This window comes from Caretta caretta, chromosome 1, assembly GCF_965140235.1.
Source record: "Caretta caretta isolate rCarCar2 chromosome 1, rCarCar1.hap1, whole genome shotgun sequence".
Taxonomy (NCBI): domain Eukaryota; kingdom Metazoa; phylum Chordata; order Testudines; family Cheloniidae; genus Caretta; species Caretta caretta.
Window position 1 is genome coordinate 234,532,370 of NC_134206.1, and position 19,119 is coordinate 234,551,488.

Consider the following 19,119-nt stretch of genomic DNA (forward strand, 5'->3'; position numbering starts at 1 on the left):
AATAATAACAACCGTGGTTCTTAGAGATGTTATTGTCTGTGATATCCCAGGTTGGAGAAGGCTCTCTCACTGGTGGGTAGGTGTGCAGAAACCCAGTCAGAAGTTCAAAACCGTGGTGTTGGGGGAAAAATGCTGAGCATGACTGTACAAGAGGGTGGTATGCCAAGACTTTTGCAAGGTGAACTTTGATGGTACTGAATGAGAGTCCAGAGTTTATTAAATGCAGAATATAATCCAAGATTTTTGGTGGTTAGGTCTTCAATAGGTGCCCCAACTGCCATCTCATCCATCTGTTATTTTTTTTTGTAGAAGCGAGGTGGTGAAGGACATTCTTAGGGTCTACCCACTTGTTCAGTGCTGATAAGATGAGAGCTGGAACCACAACTCGCATGCTCATTTGACGTCTTGCAGGGTGAGATACTGACTTCAGCCAGCCTTGTAAGGAATGTCGGTTAAGTCTAACTAGTGGGATCATGTACAAGCAAGTTGATGTGTGGCCCAGAAGTCTGAGGCAATTTCTTACTGTAGTTGGATTTGATTTGATTATGGTGATCATCATCATCTAAAGGAGAGAGAAATCTATCCTTGGGAAAATATGCCTTCCATGAGTTGGCAGCAATTACAGCCCGTATAAAGTCTAAAATCTTTATTTTTCTTGTCTTCTATCCAAACTAAAAATCTCAGTCTGTCTCTCTGATATCTCCTCATAGATGTCTAATCAGCAGCTCAAGCTCAACATAACTGAAACAAAGCTCTTCATCTTCTGCCCCAAACCCTCCCCCCATCTACTTTTTCAACCACCATGGATATCATCACTTTGCCTGTCACTCACATCCATAACCTGGAAGTAGATGCCAAAGGGACTTGAATGACAGGAATGAGGACATCTCCTGGATTTCCCAAAAGGAGATCTCCAATGTTCCCAATGGTCCCAAAGTGGTATATTGGTAAAATTGGCTGACGTTGTATTGACCCGGCTATTGCCATGTTGGAGATGGATGTGCTGGAACTTTAAAATGACTCTGATCAGCAGAGATATCCTGTGTGATGTGAGGGGAAAAAGCTCCTTACCGGATGGAGGAAAAAGGGCATGTCCCAATAACAGAGATGAAGAATGGACATCATTGAGAGGCAGTGCCAACCTTTGAGGTGACCTCAGTACTGAGGTCAGAAATATGCACAAGTGCCAAGCGTGGAGACGTTGGTGCTGACAGCGGTGCCAGGGATGCGGTTAACTTCTCCAACCTAGAATCAGGAAGTATGCTAGGGATTCCATTGATAGTACCAATGTCAATGTTGTTACCAACATTTGCTGGTTATTGGCATTTTCAGGCATGGGTGTTGAATTTGGCCTATATATGCTGCTTCGGTACCAAACCAGAAAACTAGCAGGCATCACTTTCCCCTGTTTGGTGAGCGGGCTTAGTATTTTGTTCTCCTTATGGGAAGAAAGGAATCATAAGCCATGATTTTTCCACAATGGTCAAACCCCCCTTGCCAGGAGAAGAAGGTACCAAACTTTGGTGCCATGGTGGTAGCCAATACCAAGATGGTCTTCGATGCTGGGTCTTTGTCTGATAGTGTCAAGGATCTTCTGTCAATAACGACCTTGGGAGGTGCGTGCCAGTTGATAGGGCACAGGCTGACACAGGCTCAGCAGAGTCAGATCTTCTAGGAATAGGATCCTCTCTCTTTGGGTCTTCAGTTCCCCTCATGGATTGTTCAAGGAGGTATAGCTTTGAACAGGTGTTCCTGGGACTTCCTTTTCCTCACTGAGAATGACCAACAAACTGAGCAATATAGTCTGGCACATGGCTCCCACCAATGCAGAACTGAGAGTGGGCATGGCCATCGGTGACTGTCCCTGATAGAAGTCAATACATTACAACTAAAATAAAAATTAAATATACACATCCTCTCCCTTAATAATTAATAACTATAGACTTTAAAAAATAGCAGCAAATCAATATTACGGTTGAACTTATTTATTAATACCTGACATTAGTGAAATAAGTCTTTGTCTAGCCTCATTTGATGCCCTTGGTGTACGGATTCGGTCTATCCATTGGTATTCAGGGTCTTCATTAACGACCAGCTCTTCCACAAATCCATGAATTACTACAGCTCTATAACACTTTGGAATAGATGTGGCTGTTGAAAAGATACATAAATATGTAATATACAAGTCTAGAAACGAAGTATTTAAAGAGTATTTAAAAAGTTCTTTAAAAAAAATATGCCTAGATAGACATCTGAGTGATTCTCTTCACAACAGATTTTAGGGCATACTAAACAGTTTTACTAAGAATCTTACTGGTGCCTGCTGGAATTACTGCCTGATGTTGTACCCTTGTTTCAACATATACATTCATAAAGCTCTTTCACTAGTACAGATTTTACATAAAATATGCACACAAAGTAACATTACATTCACATATTCACAAACAGGCTTTGCTGCGAATGTAAAGTAACCAGAAAAAAATATCAGATGAATAAATGAATTTGAGATACTTTAAAGCAGTTGCTTAAAAAAAGAAATGGTCTGCTGCAGATGTTCTTATATAACCAAACAATAATGCAACTCAGAATTCAAATTGGACCTTTTGTTTTGCTACTGGCTTTAGTGTGATCTGGACTGGGCCTTGAAGGAGAGTTGAGGAATGGAGAAAGGGAACAGAAACTAGAAGAATAGAAAAGCAGCCTTGAAAAGAATGACACACACCTGTAGCTGCTCAAAACTCTATTTTTCATTAGTTCTAGTATACCACATAGACTTGTACCAAGGACTATCTGGGCCTTAAAATGCGTCTTGGGATTTCACAGGACTATTAGGCCCCAAATCAGTAAAACACTTAAGGCCTGTGCTCAGCTCACATTGGCTTAAGCTTTGCTGAACTGGGGCTTTATACAATAAATCAAATAAGGGCTCTGATCCAAAGATCATTGCAGATAATGAGTCTTCCACGCTCTCTTGATTTCAGCAGGATTTGGATCAAGCCATAAATCAGTTTGTTCATACATAAATGACCTGGAACTGTGCTAGTCAAAATCTGCTATAGTTCATTCTTATCAGAAAAGAAACATTTTAACAATTATGAAGATAAGAGGATGATGAAAACTACATCTTTTCACTGCTTCACTGCAAATACAGCATGATTCTTGTCACTACTGTGAATAAACACTTTATTGAAGAAAAACAACATCTTTTTCTGAGTGATGGAAGGAAAACAATGCACTTTGCATTTCCTCTCCTCAAGAAATGTTACCTCCAAAGAAGATACAAATAACAGAGCACAAGACTCAAACAACAACGATTAATCCATACTATTATCTAGAAGAGACACTTATTTTAATTTGGGAACCTTTAATTTCTCAGCTGTCCAATATTTTATATTCACAAATTAAAAAATAACTAAAAAAACCATTGCCACACAAGAGAACAATATACTGATTTATTTATTTACTCACTGCAAAAAAACTTGACTCCGCAGGATGACTGCCTAAAACGGTTTAAATCATTGAAGAGGTCTACTTTCACTACCACATTGATCTCCCCACGGATACCTGTCCATAAAAAAGGTGTGGTCGGTGAAATTTATATCAGAAAGAAGATACAGAAAGAATTAAATCTTCTCAACTATTTAATTTTTTTTACATTTTAATTATTAGTGTTAAAGCTAGGTATACTCCATAACGAATAATATCAATATATTTTTTCTTCAAAGAACTTGAAGCTAAATATTTCTGTTACAATATTTTCAGACCCCATATTAGAATTTTCCTCTCAAAAAAGGTCTCAAGACCATAACAGAATTACTCTCCGCAGTCCATTCTCATTAAGGTATCCAGTATTCATTTCAGATTTATAATACCAACTCACAATGGTGTACTGAAAATTAGTTAATGTTTTTGCAACACTTGAACAAGAGAAGAACTTCATAACCAAGAGGTATTATTTTGGCAATTCGTTTTTCAAACAAAGCTTAATTTTTTAGCCATAATTTAAATTTTTTAATAAAGCTACATTTCTTCAGCGTACAACCATCAGCTTTGATTTCTTTTCTCTTCGTACCTACAGTGCCTACTCCACCATCTTCAGCTGTTCCTCATTCTTATTACTTTTTCTTGACTAACAAAATAATTTTGTGCAATACCACTTCACATCACTATAGCTGTTCATGTGCTGAAGACATCACAGTACAAAAAAAGTGAATAAAAACACTAGATGTAAATGACGGAATGGGACCTTCTTGATATCGGGCGTCCTGACCCAATTCTCTCAGAAGTCACTATGTCTTCACTGGTACAGACAGAATGCCCAATTCAGTACAATAGCATCTTCATATATTTTTCTTCACATATTCACAATGACCACAAATCCAGAGATCAATTTGAACTCCATTAAATTTTCACTGTTATAATCTAACTCAGCCTTTGGTTTATTTTCCAACGTAAAGTCAGTGATATACTGCATATTAGACTTTTACATCAGTAATCTCCAAAACTAGTTCTTTTCATGTAACAAATGTTTGGAGGAGAACAATAATTAGCTGTAAATTGACAATCATGTAAAACTTTTTAATGTAGTAAAAAAAAAAACTCTACCGTCTATGCTTACATTCTGTTCCTAGAGTGGAATCCTGAAATCAATGGCAAAATTCCTATTAACTTCAATTTCATCCCAATTCTAAAATATTTTGAACAGATACATGTAGGACTAGAAAGACACTTTTTCTAGGGAAAAGGGAATTTCATCCTGTACTTTCTGTTGAAAATGTGTCACTTCCTCTCCCTTCATCCCAAATAAAGCTTGTCCAAACATACCAGAAGGAACACACAACAGATAGCCTTCTTAAAAATACATGTTTTCAGCAACAGCATGGTAATTGCAAAGGTACTGGTTTTGAGTTTTTTGTTTGTTTATTTAAAAGATTTAACTACCTTGGTGGTGACCATTTAAAGCATTGTCTGTCAATTTTTTCACTTTTCTGAAATTTCATGAAGGACATTCTGCCAGATGCTATCCTCCAATAATAAATTCCTGTGACATAATTTGAGATCTCTCAACTGTACTGTATAATTGTTATTGCAATAAAAAAAAGAAAAGTATCCTACAATGTACCATATATACTTGCTCATAAACCAAATATTTTTGGTAAAAAATGACGTATCAAAGAGCGGGGGTCAGCTTATAAACGGGTCTACACCAAAATTTGATGATTTTAAACTCTATGAAATCACTGAATTGAATATCTAATACACTGTCATTTTGTTTACCTGGACCGTCTGCAGGCATGGAGCTCCTCATTCCCTGTGGCTGCGGTTTGCCATTCCCAGCCAATGGGCAGAGACGGCTCTAGGTTTTCTGCCACGCCAAGCAAAGATTTTGGCTGCCCCCCCTCCCTTTTTTTCGCATTCCCCCAGCCCCGCCCCATTCCAACCCCTTCCCCGGCTGGCCTCCTCCCCCGGGTGCGCTGCACTTCCCCTCCTACAACTGTTTCACGCGGCAAGCCTGGGAGGGAGTGGGGAGAAGCGGAGTGCTCAGGGGAACAGATGGAGTGGAGGTGAGCTAGCACAGGGAGGGCCTCAGGAAATAACCCTGGGGGGGGGGCCCAGAAGAACCACTCCCCACCCCAACTCACCTCCATTCCACCGCCACCTCCTCCCGCGAGCGTGCCGCCGCTCTGCTTCTCCCCCCTCCCTCCCAGGCTCGCCACGCGAAACAGCTGTTTCACAGCAAGCCTCGGAGGGATGGAGGGAAGGAGGTGGGGAGAAGGGAAGCAGTGGCGGCACACTCAAGGGAGCAGGCAGAGGTGAAGCGGAGGTGAGCTAGGGCTGGGGGGCAGAGCGGGGAGTTGCCATTGGGTGCAGAGCACCCATGAAGTCAGCGCCTATAATGGCCGGTGCCGGCATGCCACCCCTGGAAATGTGCTGCCCCAAGCACGTGCTTGCTTTGCTGGTGCCTAGAGCCGGCCCTGCCAATGGGAGCTGCGGGAAGTGGTGCTACTCCTCGCAGCTCCCATTGGCTGGGAACTGCAAACCACGGCCACTGGAAGCTGAGGGGCTCCGTGCCTGCGAACGCTCCAGGTGAACAAAACGTCCCAACCTGCCAGCGGCTTACCCTGATGGGCCAGGAGCCGAAGTTTGCCAACCCCTGAAATATAGGGTCGGCTTACGAAAGGGTCATACAGTTTTAACCATTTTTACTTATCCATCTTGGGGGGAGGAGGGGGGTCGGCTTATAAACAAACCGGCTTATATATATATACACGGTATATATGATATACTGAGTATATACGGTAATTTTTCATTGGTTTTAAACAACATATTTACTTACCAGACTGTAAAGACTTAACAGGAGCTGTGTTTCAAATTATGTCAAAAGGAGCAGCACTTCAGGCAGCAATGCTAGGGTATTACAAACTTGCTGAAGACATCCTTAAAAAGAAGATATTCCACCTTTCAAAGAAACTATGTCTAAAACAATTTTCTTTTTTAAAAAGTCAGTAAGGCTTACCATGTATGGTATCATAAATTGGAAACCATCCTGAGATCACTGTAGCTGCCTCACTATAGAGCAAAGGATCAATATCAATGTACACTTTGCCAATGGCGTCATTAGCACTGTAGGTGTCATGATCTAGAACTGTGATCTGCAGGGGCTCATCTTGGAGGTCTTCATCATCTACCTAGAAACACATGTTAACATAAAACTTCAGTATATAATCAATACAAGGAAACTCTGCAGGAAAACAAAAGAATGAGAGTTTAGTTATATACAATAATATGTTTACACATAAAATTTGTAACTATTGTGTCTTGTATACAAACAATACACTCATGGATTCTTCTCTCCCCAAAGTGACCATATTACTAAAGGACATCAGAGCCACAGGAAGGCAAGGCATGAATCACACACACTTTAAAACTACCATTTAATCGTTTTTTATTCATGGTCTCCACACACACTCCCTTTACCCCAAAAAAATATTTTTGACAGGAAGCATCAAAAACGTAAATAAGAACTCTCATCCCTTCAACTACAACAGCTGTACTACACACCATGATAAAGATAAACACGTGTACTGATGTTCTGATTTTACCAAGCATTTTTGAACTGGTTAGTGGTAAATAAATAAAGGCTTTCTATGCATCCTACAGAAAAACTCAGTAAGCTGGACATAAAACTTTACTAATGTCTAAAGTAGTTATTGTTATTCGACTATTTGAAATGTGGAATCCTGCTATCATTTTTTCAATGCTGTTCTTTTGCATTTCTCTCCCAAATACACTTTCCCGTGCAAAAAGACAGAATTTAGAAACTTCTGCTATACAGAAAAAGTTTTCATTCCACTAAGCTTAGCCAATTCTTTCACACACCCCCAAAGAGGCAAATCCCCAAAATCAAAGTATAAAAGTGAAAGCTGAATTAAAGAATGTTTCCACTTCACATTACTACATCTTAGCAATCACCATGGAAAGCACTATTTGATCCCACTAATTTATATTTGTCTTAAATATTTATAACATTACCAACTACTCTCTCACTATATGCAAGTACAATACAGAGGCATTTATGTCGTGTTCTCTTCGAATGACATTCCCCAACACTACTTAACACGTAAGTATGTAACAGGGTAAGCCACCCATTTTTTAAACAGTTAAATAGCATCGGCTATGCCAGTCAAGTGTAATCATGTTTTCTCCTTTTATTTTGGCATTACTGAAATAACAAGAATGCAACACAAGTGATTTATTCAGAGCAGAACGTCAAAAGCCAACTATGATGCTGCTGTATTCAGCTTCAAGTAAACTGGTACAGTTCTGCGAGCTGATGAAGACTTACTGAAAAGCACTGAGTGCTCATAGCAACTTTTGAAGACAATGAGAGTTGACGGTGCTTGATAAATAGTAGGGGAAATATAGTGCTTTTTGCAATCAGGCCCTAACATTACAATGTTTTATAATTTTGTAACTTTTTAAAATGTGATGCCTGATAAAGAAATAATACAGAAGACAGAAAATTGCCTGCTTCTTTCACTATATATAACATTAGTAAATCTAACATATTCCAAAAGCAAACTCACTTTTCATATTCAAATTAAAATCTTCCTGTTTCTTGCATTTTTATTAACTATGTGGGTACTTGAAAGAAGCCTATTTAATTAGCATCTTACAATTTGTTTTCCTATTTCAACTTCACCCATTTCTAGAACTACAGTATCAACTGCATAATGCTTGGTTCAACTGGTAAAAACCCATGTAGCCAATCCTGCAAACCTGTATTTACACAACAACTCTCAATGAAGTCAGTGGGATAGTTCCTGCAAGTGATACTACCTTTCGAAGTGTTTGCAGGAGAGGTTTCTATATTACCAACTATTTTTACAATACCTTGACTCCCAAACGCACACATTTTATTTTGAGACCAGAATTATTTGACTAAAACTTTCTAAATCAAATATCCATATAAATATATATACACAGATGACATTTTATAAAAATACTTACCTCAAATTTAAACCATTCTGAGTTCCACTGAGGATTGAGGGATTTGGGGTACACATCTGTCTTAAATGTGGTATTTCCAAATTTTACCTAAAAATACAAGCAAACATTCAATGACAAATAAAAGAATATAATTTATTAGTACTTAGTCATTTATTTCCAAGTATACCGCTAGTTAGCTACTGTCACAGATCCACAGGATCAAGCTATATCCCAGCTTTTAAACAGTCTCTTGGAGGAATCCCTTTAGTGTGTCAGAGCCCCAAGGCACCTCACTCTTTCTTCACAGTAGGCCATGCAGCCTCACTGCCTCTGATACTGAGCCTTTGGGCTCCTGCGCTACTGCTTCACAGCATGAGCTCTTCCCAGATAGTCCAGTTTAGACGGACTCCTGGTTAAAAACCTGAATGCTCTTCAAGGACTAATGCACCTCTGGAAGTATTCACAATGGCACCACACAGCATTTCTAAAAACAGAGGAGGCTTTGTTACTCAACTGGAACACAACACTGGAAGTCCTTATGTTAGCACAGAGAAACAAAGGTTAAAAACATGGTGCATCTTCCCAAGCCAGAGCCATCCACCAGCCAAACTGTAGAGCAGGGGTGGCCAAACCGTGGCTCGCAAGCCACATGCAGCTCTTTTACTATTAAAGTGCAGCTTGCGGAGCTCCCCCTGTACCCCTCCCCCCATTCTCCATCTACCAGACTGGCGGGGGAAACTCAGGATCTCTGCCTTGCAGTGGGGTGGTGGGGTAGCGGCTTCTGCCCAGTGGGGAGGGGGTTCTCGGGGGTTCTGCCCAGCGGGGTGCACCTGCCAGGGTTCGAGGTTTCAGCAGGTGTGGGGCTGAAACTCCGAGCCCTGGAAGGTGTGCCCCAGCTCTCAAACTTCTGAAGATTATCATACGTTGCTCGAAGGGTCAGTAAATTTGGCCACCCCTGCTGTAGAGGATTCCGTCTTAGGCTCTTTTTCTCTCTGACTCTGTAGTTAGTCTCAGGTGACACCAGCCAGGTTCTCCCAGAAGCCAGCCCTTTACCCCCTGCCAAATTCTTTGCTCCTGAGTTGGGGTCTCTGCTCAGCGGAGGGAACCTCTTCCATCCTCTAGGTCATTGGTTGGTAGCTGTGAATGTACTGGTCACTGGAGCTTTCCATTGTCTCTTCTGAATTTTGCATTGATAAGGATCACTTTCAGCAGGTCTCAGCCAATTCCTTAAATCAGTGGTTCTCAACCAGAGTACGTGTGCCCCTGGGGGTATGCAGGAGTCTTCTGGGGGGGGTATATTAACTCATCTACATATTTGCCTACTTTTACAACAGGCTACATAAAAAGCACTAGCGAAGTCAGCACAAACTAAAATTTCATACGACTTGTTTATACTGCTCTATATACTATACACTGAACTGTAAGTACAATATTTATATAAAAAGAAAAGGAGTACTTGTGACACCTTAGAGACTAACAAATTTATTTGAGTATAAGCTTTCGTGAGCTACAGCTCACTTCATTGGACTACTGAATGCATCCGATGAAGTGAGCTGTAGCTCACGAAAGCTTATACTCAAATAAATTTGTTAGTCTCTAAGGTGCCACAAGTACTCCTTTTCTTTTTGCGAATACAGACTAACACGGCTGCTACACTGAAATTTGTCAATATTTATATAGCAATTGATTTTATAATTATATGGTTAAAATTAGAAAGTAAGCAATTTTTCATTAATAGTGTGCTGTGACACTTGAATTTTTATGTCTGATTTTGTAAGCAAGTAGTTTTCAAGTGAGGTGAAACTTGGGGGTACACAAGGCCAATCAGACTCCTGAAAGTGGTACAGTCATCTTGAAAGATTGAGAACCACTGCCTTAAATGACTCCTTCACTGTGGCCCAGAGAGCAAGGCAACACCTACACCTCATTTCCTGTGCTGCCCCACAGCAGAATTAACCCTTCCCCCCACCTCCCCCCCCCCCCGATAGGAATGCAAAGTAAAGAGGGAACTGGGGTACACATAGGTGTCAAAAAAGATTATGAAAAATCCCCACTTCATCACATCTATATTAAATCTAAGCAAAGTGTATGCAATTTGTTTCAGATATATACTTCAGAATCACAGAATCTTTTTCCAGCTTCATGATTCAATTAACATGGATCACTAAGTGACTTGTTTACTTACTCCAATGGTCACACTTCTAATAAATTTCTCTCTGTCTCTACTATAACAGCTGATGTTTCTTTTCTCCTCTCCCACTCTATGTGTTCTCTTCATGATCACTTTATAATTCAATTTAAGCTACCACTCAAACCAGACAGCTGGTCCCTTGAAAGAAATCAGACTCAGAATTCATGTTCCAGTCCATGTGCACCCTATTTTAGTGTAATGAGGGCAGGGCTTCCCCAGGGAGAGATAAATGAGAGACAGAGCCAAGGTAACAGAGAGTTCAGAATCCAGATAATAAAGATCTCAGAAGAACAGAGCTTCAAGAAGAAAATGCCCCAGACAGAGGAAGCAGTAAGAGTTCCCTAGTGAGCAGTGGAGCCAGATAAGGCTAGTGAAAGCAGAAGGCAATTAGAGGATCATCTACAAATTGCCCCAAACCACAGAGCCAAGGCTCGAGAGGGCTGAAGGCTATGAGGAACAGAGGGAGATGCCTGCTGACTCTCTGAGCCCGAGAACTGAAGTTGGAGGGGCAGAGAGGACTGAAGTCTGGGGAATGATGGAACTAGGTCCATGGTTTTTAGCTCAAAGCACGATTGTGTCAACACATCAGCACAGTGCCAGCTGGCTGTATACCTCACAGGGCCTTCACCATCATGGCGGAGGCCGCCTTACCCGCCACCTGTGGACTACGCAGGGCCACATGCTGCCACGAGCTGCACAAGCAGCCTGGCCCCAGAGGTGGTGGTGGCGGCTGCTGCTGCGCTGCCTCCTTCCCTTCACTTAGGATTGCCACCTTTTCCACAGATCAAAAACCCCAGACAACAGCGCTTGTCAAATGGCATCTGGACACACAAGACGAAACCTGGACTGTCCGGGTGAAAACTGGATGGGTGGCAACCCTTCACTGGCCATAACCAGGGTGGATAAAAATCAAAGATTTTTTTTAAATCAAAAAAATATGATTTTTTTATTTAAATCAGACTTTTTTGATAAGATGTTTTTGAGGAAAAAACCTATCTAAAGATAGTTTTAATTAAGATACATTATAGCTCAAAGATATCTTAGGGATTATACATTCTAATTCTCTAGTATGAGACAATATATTCATGTAATGTTTAAGAAAAGTTTTATAAATGAGTTCCAAGAGTTCATGGATTAGGGACACAATTTTATGAGGTTCCAGGGGTTTCTGTATAGATTATTTAGGTTAATCTTTCTATCTACACAATGGGGCTCAGTCTAGAACAGTGGTTCTCAAATTCGGGGCCAAACCTGCGGTCGCGGCAGATAAACAAACAGGCCCAGCCCGCCAGGGGCTTTCCCTGAACAAGCGACACCACTAGTTTGAGAACCACTGCTCTAAAAGATACCATCAGAGATACTTAGTTTTGCAGTTCTCAAAGTGTGGATTTGTGTCTCCAAAGATAATATGCTTGTTAACAGCAAAAATGTTTTAAATAAATAAATTCATACATACATAGATGTGAGAAATAACAGACCTTAACCCTATTGTCCCTCTGCAAATCTGTGTACACAAGAGTCAATTCCTTACCTCTCTCTAAAAAGACAGGCATGTGTGCAAAATGCAAACAGTGCAACAAAGAAATGCAAGGCCTGATTGCCCGAATGAAACAACATCATGAGAAGTGTTCCTTCTCAGGAGGAAGCTGCATTGAAGATGATGAAAGGAATATGTCTGAACATACAGGATCTTCAGGTTAGTAAACTTTTTTATTTCATACTTCTTTCTTACAAACTTCCTGTCTTCCTTCTAAACTATTCTTGAATTCTCATGTTTGAGCAAAAAATATAGTTGTTACTCTATGGTAATATCATTTTAGATGCAGTTGTGATAAAAAAATAAATAGCTGAAATAGGCAGATCTTCCTTTTACAATTTCACCTTTAAAGCAGTACAGCGTGTCAGTGAATGCAATGAGTAATACTAAATGAGCAGTATGGTAATAATAATTAAATAACTGCATTGACTTATTTTGTTTAGGAGAATCCATCCTCAGAATACAGGATTCTGAAGACTATCCACCTTCAAGATCACCATCATTTTCTATAGTTTCAGAGTTATCTGCCAATGATAGTGTTTCAGTCACATCATGTATGTCACATAGCCACAGTTTATCACTTATAGCAAACAGAAAAAAAAATCTCCATCATCCAGGAACAACCATAGATAAGTTTGTGATAAGAACCAGCAGATTACACTGGAAAAGAGACACTTGATGAAAAAAATGCCCCGTTTGTTTATGCAACAAACTCTCCTTTCCGTATGATTGAGAACCCACACTTAATTAACACAGTTCAGTCATTAAAACCAGGATACAGTCCACCCAACAGAGCAGATGTCACCGGCAAATTGCTAGATAAAGTGTATGAAAGAGAAATTGAGCTGTGTGCAAAAGGTCTAGAGGGTGAAATTGTTAACCTGAGTCTTGATGAATGGAGCAATGTCCACAAAGATCTTGTTGGATGTGCTTGTGTGACAACAGAAGAGGGGAATGTCTTCCTTACAGAAACAATTGATACATCAGGAAATGCACACACAGCAGAATACTTACAAGAAGTAGCAGTAAAAGCTACAACAAACTATGAAAAAAAATTAAAATGTCTAGTACGCAGCCAGGTCACGGACAATGCTGCAAATGTATCAAGGATGAGAAAAAATTTAGAAGAGAGTCCCAAACTAACAACTTATGGTTGCAGTGCTCATTTGATGCACCTCCTAGCCAAAGACTTCAGTGTTCCAGAAATAATAATGTTCTCAACATTGGGCTTCAGAGAAATGTTGAACACATGCCGAGTACCCTGAAGCCTATTTCTGTAGCCCTGAACAAAATGCAGGGAAATAGCTCTTTTATTGCTGACCCTGTTGAAATTTGGAAGGAACTGAGTAAGATCTTAAAAAGAGAAATACGCAATGACAGAGTTAAATTACAAGCATTAAAAAAACGAATGGGACAAGCACTATCTCCAGCTCATTTTCTTGCAAATATTCAATACTCGATACCAGGGTCAAATCTTAACTGCTAAAGAAGAGGAGTTGGCTAGGACATGGACATCCAGCAACCATCCCTCCATAATGCCAACTATAATAAACTTCAAAGCTAAGGGTGAACCATTCAAGAAATATATGTTTGCTGATGATGTTTTAAAGAAAGTCACACCAGTGAACTGGTGGAAGTCACTTAAGCACTTGGATTCAGAGATTGTTGAAGTGATAATCTCACTTTTAACAGCAGTAGCTTCTTCTGCTGTTGTAAGGAGAATATTTTCTTCCTTTGGACTAATTCATTCCAAATTGAGAAATCATTTGGGACCTGAAAAAGCAGGAAAGCTTGTTTTTCTTTTCTAGATTATGAACAAACAGGAAAATGAAGGTGAAGACGACTGAGTTAGCTCCAGAAGCCAATATTTTAAGTTTCTCATGTTGACCTGGCTGACAAAGTCGATTTAATATTTGTTATTTTTTTTAAATATTTCATTTAACTCTTTGAGTTAAGAACAATTTTAACAAAAACAAACCTGATTTTAAAAAACTTCAATGTTTAATGAAATTCAAAAATTCTTATGCTTGTTTTGTTAAAATATTATGTTTGCTGTTGAAGAAAAAATTAAGAATACATAACATTGTTGTTTTAGTTAAATAAAACAATTTAAATGTCTGTTTGGTGATGTTCTCTTCCTAATACAGCATGGCAAGAAAATCCTCCAAATATTAATGATTAACCTGTTGAATTGGAGATATTTATAAAGTCATTGGGAGGTGAACTATCTGCTTCAATTACCTTTGGTAAAAGAAATAACCAAACAATCATTCATTTTCTGATACAGCTGTAAAACTAATCTGAAAAGTTTTCAAAATAAATCACTTTAAAAATGTAGGTTCCATTGGTATAAGGTACACACTATACATCTATCTCTATACATGAAGAATATGTATTAAGGTTGTAACAACCAACAAGAATGCACTTTTATGTAGAAATGCATGATTAAATCGAGTTTTCCTGACTAGTGATTTAAATCAAATCCACCCTGATGCTGACTGTAAATATATTGTCTCCATAGATCTATGCTCAAAAATAATTAGAAGTGATTACTCTGTAACTGTACTCCAGATACAATTGCAATCCAACACAAAAGTCACAGCAGTAAGAGACATTATAACTCTTTTTTCAGCGGGCATTCACCTGTCCATAATATTAATTATTCCAAAAAGCTGGGACAAAGGGCACTTATGGATACGTGGATGCAATATATTTGTAAAATACCTATCACTGGAATGTAAATTAATATTCTCCATCCTTCTATTGATTATTGGAGCTTCAGTTTACTAACACTGTGGTTTAAAGCTAGAGTGCCAATTTTTTTCAGGAGTTTATAATTCAGCTGTTTTAAGTCACACTGAACTGAAACTTGGAATATTATTTGTCACACTGGTTATTTTGTTATTCCAAACAGCTGTATTTAATTCTGTTAAGTATATTTTGTTATTTTTAAATAATATCTGCTCTTGTGATTTTAGTCACCATTTTTTCCATTGGCAACTGCCATATCTACCTCCCTGCTCATGGCTTCTTCCCATGATTTCACTCTGACATTTCTTCCTAGATGCCCACCCACTCAAATTAAACATGACAAAGAAAGAATCCAACTCCCGCAAAGCCCTTACCCCACTCCTTTCTCCATTACAGCAGATAATTACGCCATCCTTGCTATATTGAAAAGCAACCACCTCAATGCCATCTTCAACTCCTTTCTCTCCTTCTTTTCAAGGCTATTCCTAATTCTTCATTTCTTCTTTTATGAATTCTCCAAATTCTATCTCTACTGCCAAAACCATCATTCATGTTTTGGTAATCTCCTATTCCTTAGTTCAGAGGTTCTCAAACTGCGGTCCGTGGACCACCACTGCTCTGTGAGCTCCATTCAGGTGGTCCGTGGATAGCTCCCTCTAAGGTGCGCACCTGGGTGGCCACACACAAGAGAATGAAGGGCCAACCACATAATTAGTGGAGCCGCGCAGGCATGGCTCCACTAATTAGGTGCCTGGACCCTGGAGAAGACGCACATGTAAGGTGAGGTGGTGGCCTTGGAGGGATTAGGGGGTAGATGGGAGGAGGCAGTGGGGTAAGAAGAGGGGGTGGGGGAAATTTGGGATGTGCAGAGCTGAGGCAGTAAGAGAAAGAGGCAACTTTCCCCAACTCCAGAGCTGCGGCTGCCAGTGAGAGACGGCCCTCCTTCCCAGCCTCAGCTCTGTGGCGGGGGAGAGACCCCACTCTCTCCTTCACAGCCCTAGCTCAGGGGCTGCTGCGGCGGGGGAGAAAGGGCACATCCATCACATTAGAAAGATAAGACTACGGATATTAAAATATGAGTTGTGTGCTTTTATTTGTAGAACAAAAAAACGTTTATTATTAAGGGTTTTTTTATAGAGAGCTTTTATCCAAAGCGCTTTACAATAGTTAGCTAACGGTACAAACGACATTTGGAAAGATCATTAAGTGGTCCGCCGGGACCCTCAGAGATTTTCAAGTGGTCCGCAAAAAAAAAGTTTGAGAACCACTACCCTAGTTTACATGACTCTCATTTGACACCTCACTGTCTATTCAATAGGCCACTGCTAAAATCATCTTCCTCTTCCACTACTCTGTTGTCACTCACAATTCAGTCCTTCAATGGTTTTGCAATGCTGTCTACATCTAATTCAAACTGCTCATCTTCACCATGAAAGCTCTAAACAGCTCTTTCTATATCTCTGTGTGAAACATTTGTATGAAAACCAAAAAAAGTGTAGCATATTGCTATTACATTTTCTATATGGCAACTCAAAACAAATTTCATTTAGTAGTTTAGTACAGTAGATTATAGATAGTACAGTAAATAAATGCAGTATTGCAACATTGGGTTTTGTTCCCACAATCAGCTCTGTAGAGACAAACCCATATGCCTATCAATGGGGCTTCACCAGGCCTGGGGTGCGGGGTTGTGGGGGGTGTACAAGCTCATCAGCTGAAGAAAACATGGCAAACAGCCACAGATAAAAGTCTTTACAAGCTCTGATTGCAAAATCTAAGTAATTTTTAAAGTGAGCACAAAGAATAGCAATGGCTCCAAGTTTTTCACTTTATTAATTCAAATCCCCAGAGAAATTAAAAGCAAAAGACTACCATCAACTGTACACTGGCATCACAAAACCAAGCACTAAAGCATAACATTATTAAAAAGAAAACTAAAGGCTTTCAGCACCATTAATAAGTTGGCTAAGTTCAATATATGTAGTATTTTTTATTCCTGCCTTCCTTGTTGAAAACGAAGTTCAATGAAATTATTGTTACTGGGAAATATAATAAAAAATATAAGCCTCTCCACTAAGTGAAATAGAAACCACAACAACTTTGTTAAAGGAACACTAATGTAAATTTGTCCCAATATTTGGCAAAAACAGGCTTGTATAAAACCAACAATAATGTTTCACAAACTGTTTTTTTAAACTCCAATAGAATAGTTGTTTATAAATTAATCATACTCATGCAGTGTTTGAAACCCAAACATTGCAGCACTAAGAACTAAAAAGTGAAACTGACAAACTATAAAAGTGAAGACAATGTCACCCATCTCAAAGAGTTAAACAATGTAATTGAACAAGTACATAAAGACCATTGTGATAAAGTAAACAAGATTTTATTTTTTTTCCTACAGTATTAATTTAAAGCCCTTATTCAACAGGATACTAAAGCAAGTGCCTAACTTTAAGCACTTTTTAAGCACCATATTTAATCAGGACTTACGGCCCAAAGATTGTAAAGAGATCCATGAAGGTAAACTTCTAAGTCAATGGAGCTCACTTCTGGCACCAGGGTCGTCCCATCTAGATCTTATTCTGAGATCAGGCCTCAATTCCATTAGGTGTTCATGTACTAGCCATGATTTTTATGTTGAAAGTGTCTTTTTAGGCTTTGAAATGTCTGGATTCTGAGTTTTAGGCTTTTGGCATTTAATTATAAAAAGTTATTTATCTCAGAAATGTTTAATCATACGAGAGAAGAATCATGTTATTCATACTAAAGAAATTTTTCATTGTTGGAGCATGAAACTAATTTTCCTTGTCTTTATAGGTATCATTTTTCACAAAAAGTAAATACTCGTCACTTACAAAAGAACAATTAAAAAGTGTACAGTTGAAGTTAAGTGTTCTCTTATTTTTTCCCCTCACTAAAAATGAAATTATTTTATATTTCCAAATATATTTCCAGCATTAAAATGCAGTTCTACTCTGAAGTGCCTCTGTAGAATTGGCATATTCTTACTCCATTAATCTGCTCTGTATGCATATTTGGAGTGACAATGGGTTAAAACATGTTTTTACTACTCCTTTCTCTTGTGTGCATGGTAGAACCAAAATAGGTATTGGATAGTGAATCGGATTCAGTTCTGGCTTATGTATCAACAGAATTGTTCATTAAGTTCCAATCCAGAATCTTTATGATGGAATTGCATAAGTAAGGCTGCAAGTCTGTCACGGAGATCACAGAAGTCATGGATTCCGTGACTTTCAGCAACCTTCTTGACTTCCACAGCTGTAGCGGCCAGTGTGGCTGACCCCAGAACCAGCCACTCAGGCGGTCCCAGGAGCGGCTCTGGGACCAGCCACTTGGTCAAGCAGCATTCCCAGGGGTGGCCAAGCAGCATTCCCAGGGGCGGCCCTGGAGACAGCTGGAACAGCAGCAATCCGGGGCGGCCTGAGCAGGGGCTGGTGGGCGGCCCAGGGGGCAGCCACAGACTGTTGGAGAGCGGTCCCCGAGGGATTTGGAGGAGCGGGCAGCTGGAGACAGTCAGCCCCCGCCGCCAGAGCAGGGGCCAGCCATCGGTTCCCGGGGCCCCCCCAGAGCAGTGGCAACCTAGGAGCAGCTAAAATTTAGTCAGGCAAATTTATAGTACAAGTCATAGACAGGTCACAAGCCATGAATTTTTGTTTATTGCCCGTGACCTGTCAAGGACTTTTACTAAAAATACCCACAACTAAATCTTAGAGTTGACAAGGCTGACAGTTATAAGAACAAATCCTCTTACTAACCTAGAAACTGCTGAGAAGACAAGTGGCCTAGAACCCTACAAACCCATTTTTACAGCCTCTGTTCAGATCAGTACCACATTAAAGCCAAAATATTAGGCAGAGATGCCAGTCCATTTCCTCTGGTCCAAGGCCATCCTGAATTTATCAGACACATCCTGCAAGCCGAACTTGCACATTTTTTAAACAGGCAACAAAAAACTTTCAGGACTCACAAAATGATCACATCTTTTGGTGACACGGGGATATCACATCACAACATCCATGTGGGGTGATACACAGACTGCATGACAACAAAACACTATGGCCCACTGGGGCATCAACAGACTGAGCTGGAGCATCACCAGTTGGTGACACACTAAGGCACCACTGCT

The 19,119-nt window shown here is 39.8% G+C and overlaps 1 protein-coding gene across 23 annotated transcripts in view; it reads right to left on the reverse strand.

The window, feature by feature from the left end:
• The window catches only part of C2CD5 (C2 calcium dependent domain containing 5), a 131,210-nt gene that overhangs the window by 111,246 nt on the left and 845 nt on the right, over positions 1–19,119 (reverse strand). For all 23 annotated transcript variants that reach the window (XM_075121782.1, XM_048826665.2, XM_048826707.2 and 20 more), the window contains 4 exons: positions 8,512–8,598; positions 6,518–6,689; positions 3,469–3,564; positions 1,996–2,151 (listed from right to left, as the gene is read on the reverse strand). In XM_075121782.1, the coding sequence (XP_074977883.1) occupies positions 1,996–2,151; positions 3,469–3,564; positions 6,518–6,689; positions 8,512–8,598 (511 nt within the window). The remainder of the gene's footprint in view (positions 1–1,995; positions 2,152–3,468; positions 3,565–6,517; positions 6,690–8,511; positions 8,599–19,119) is intronic.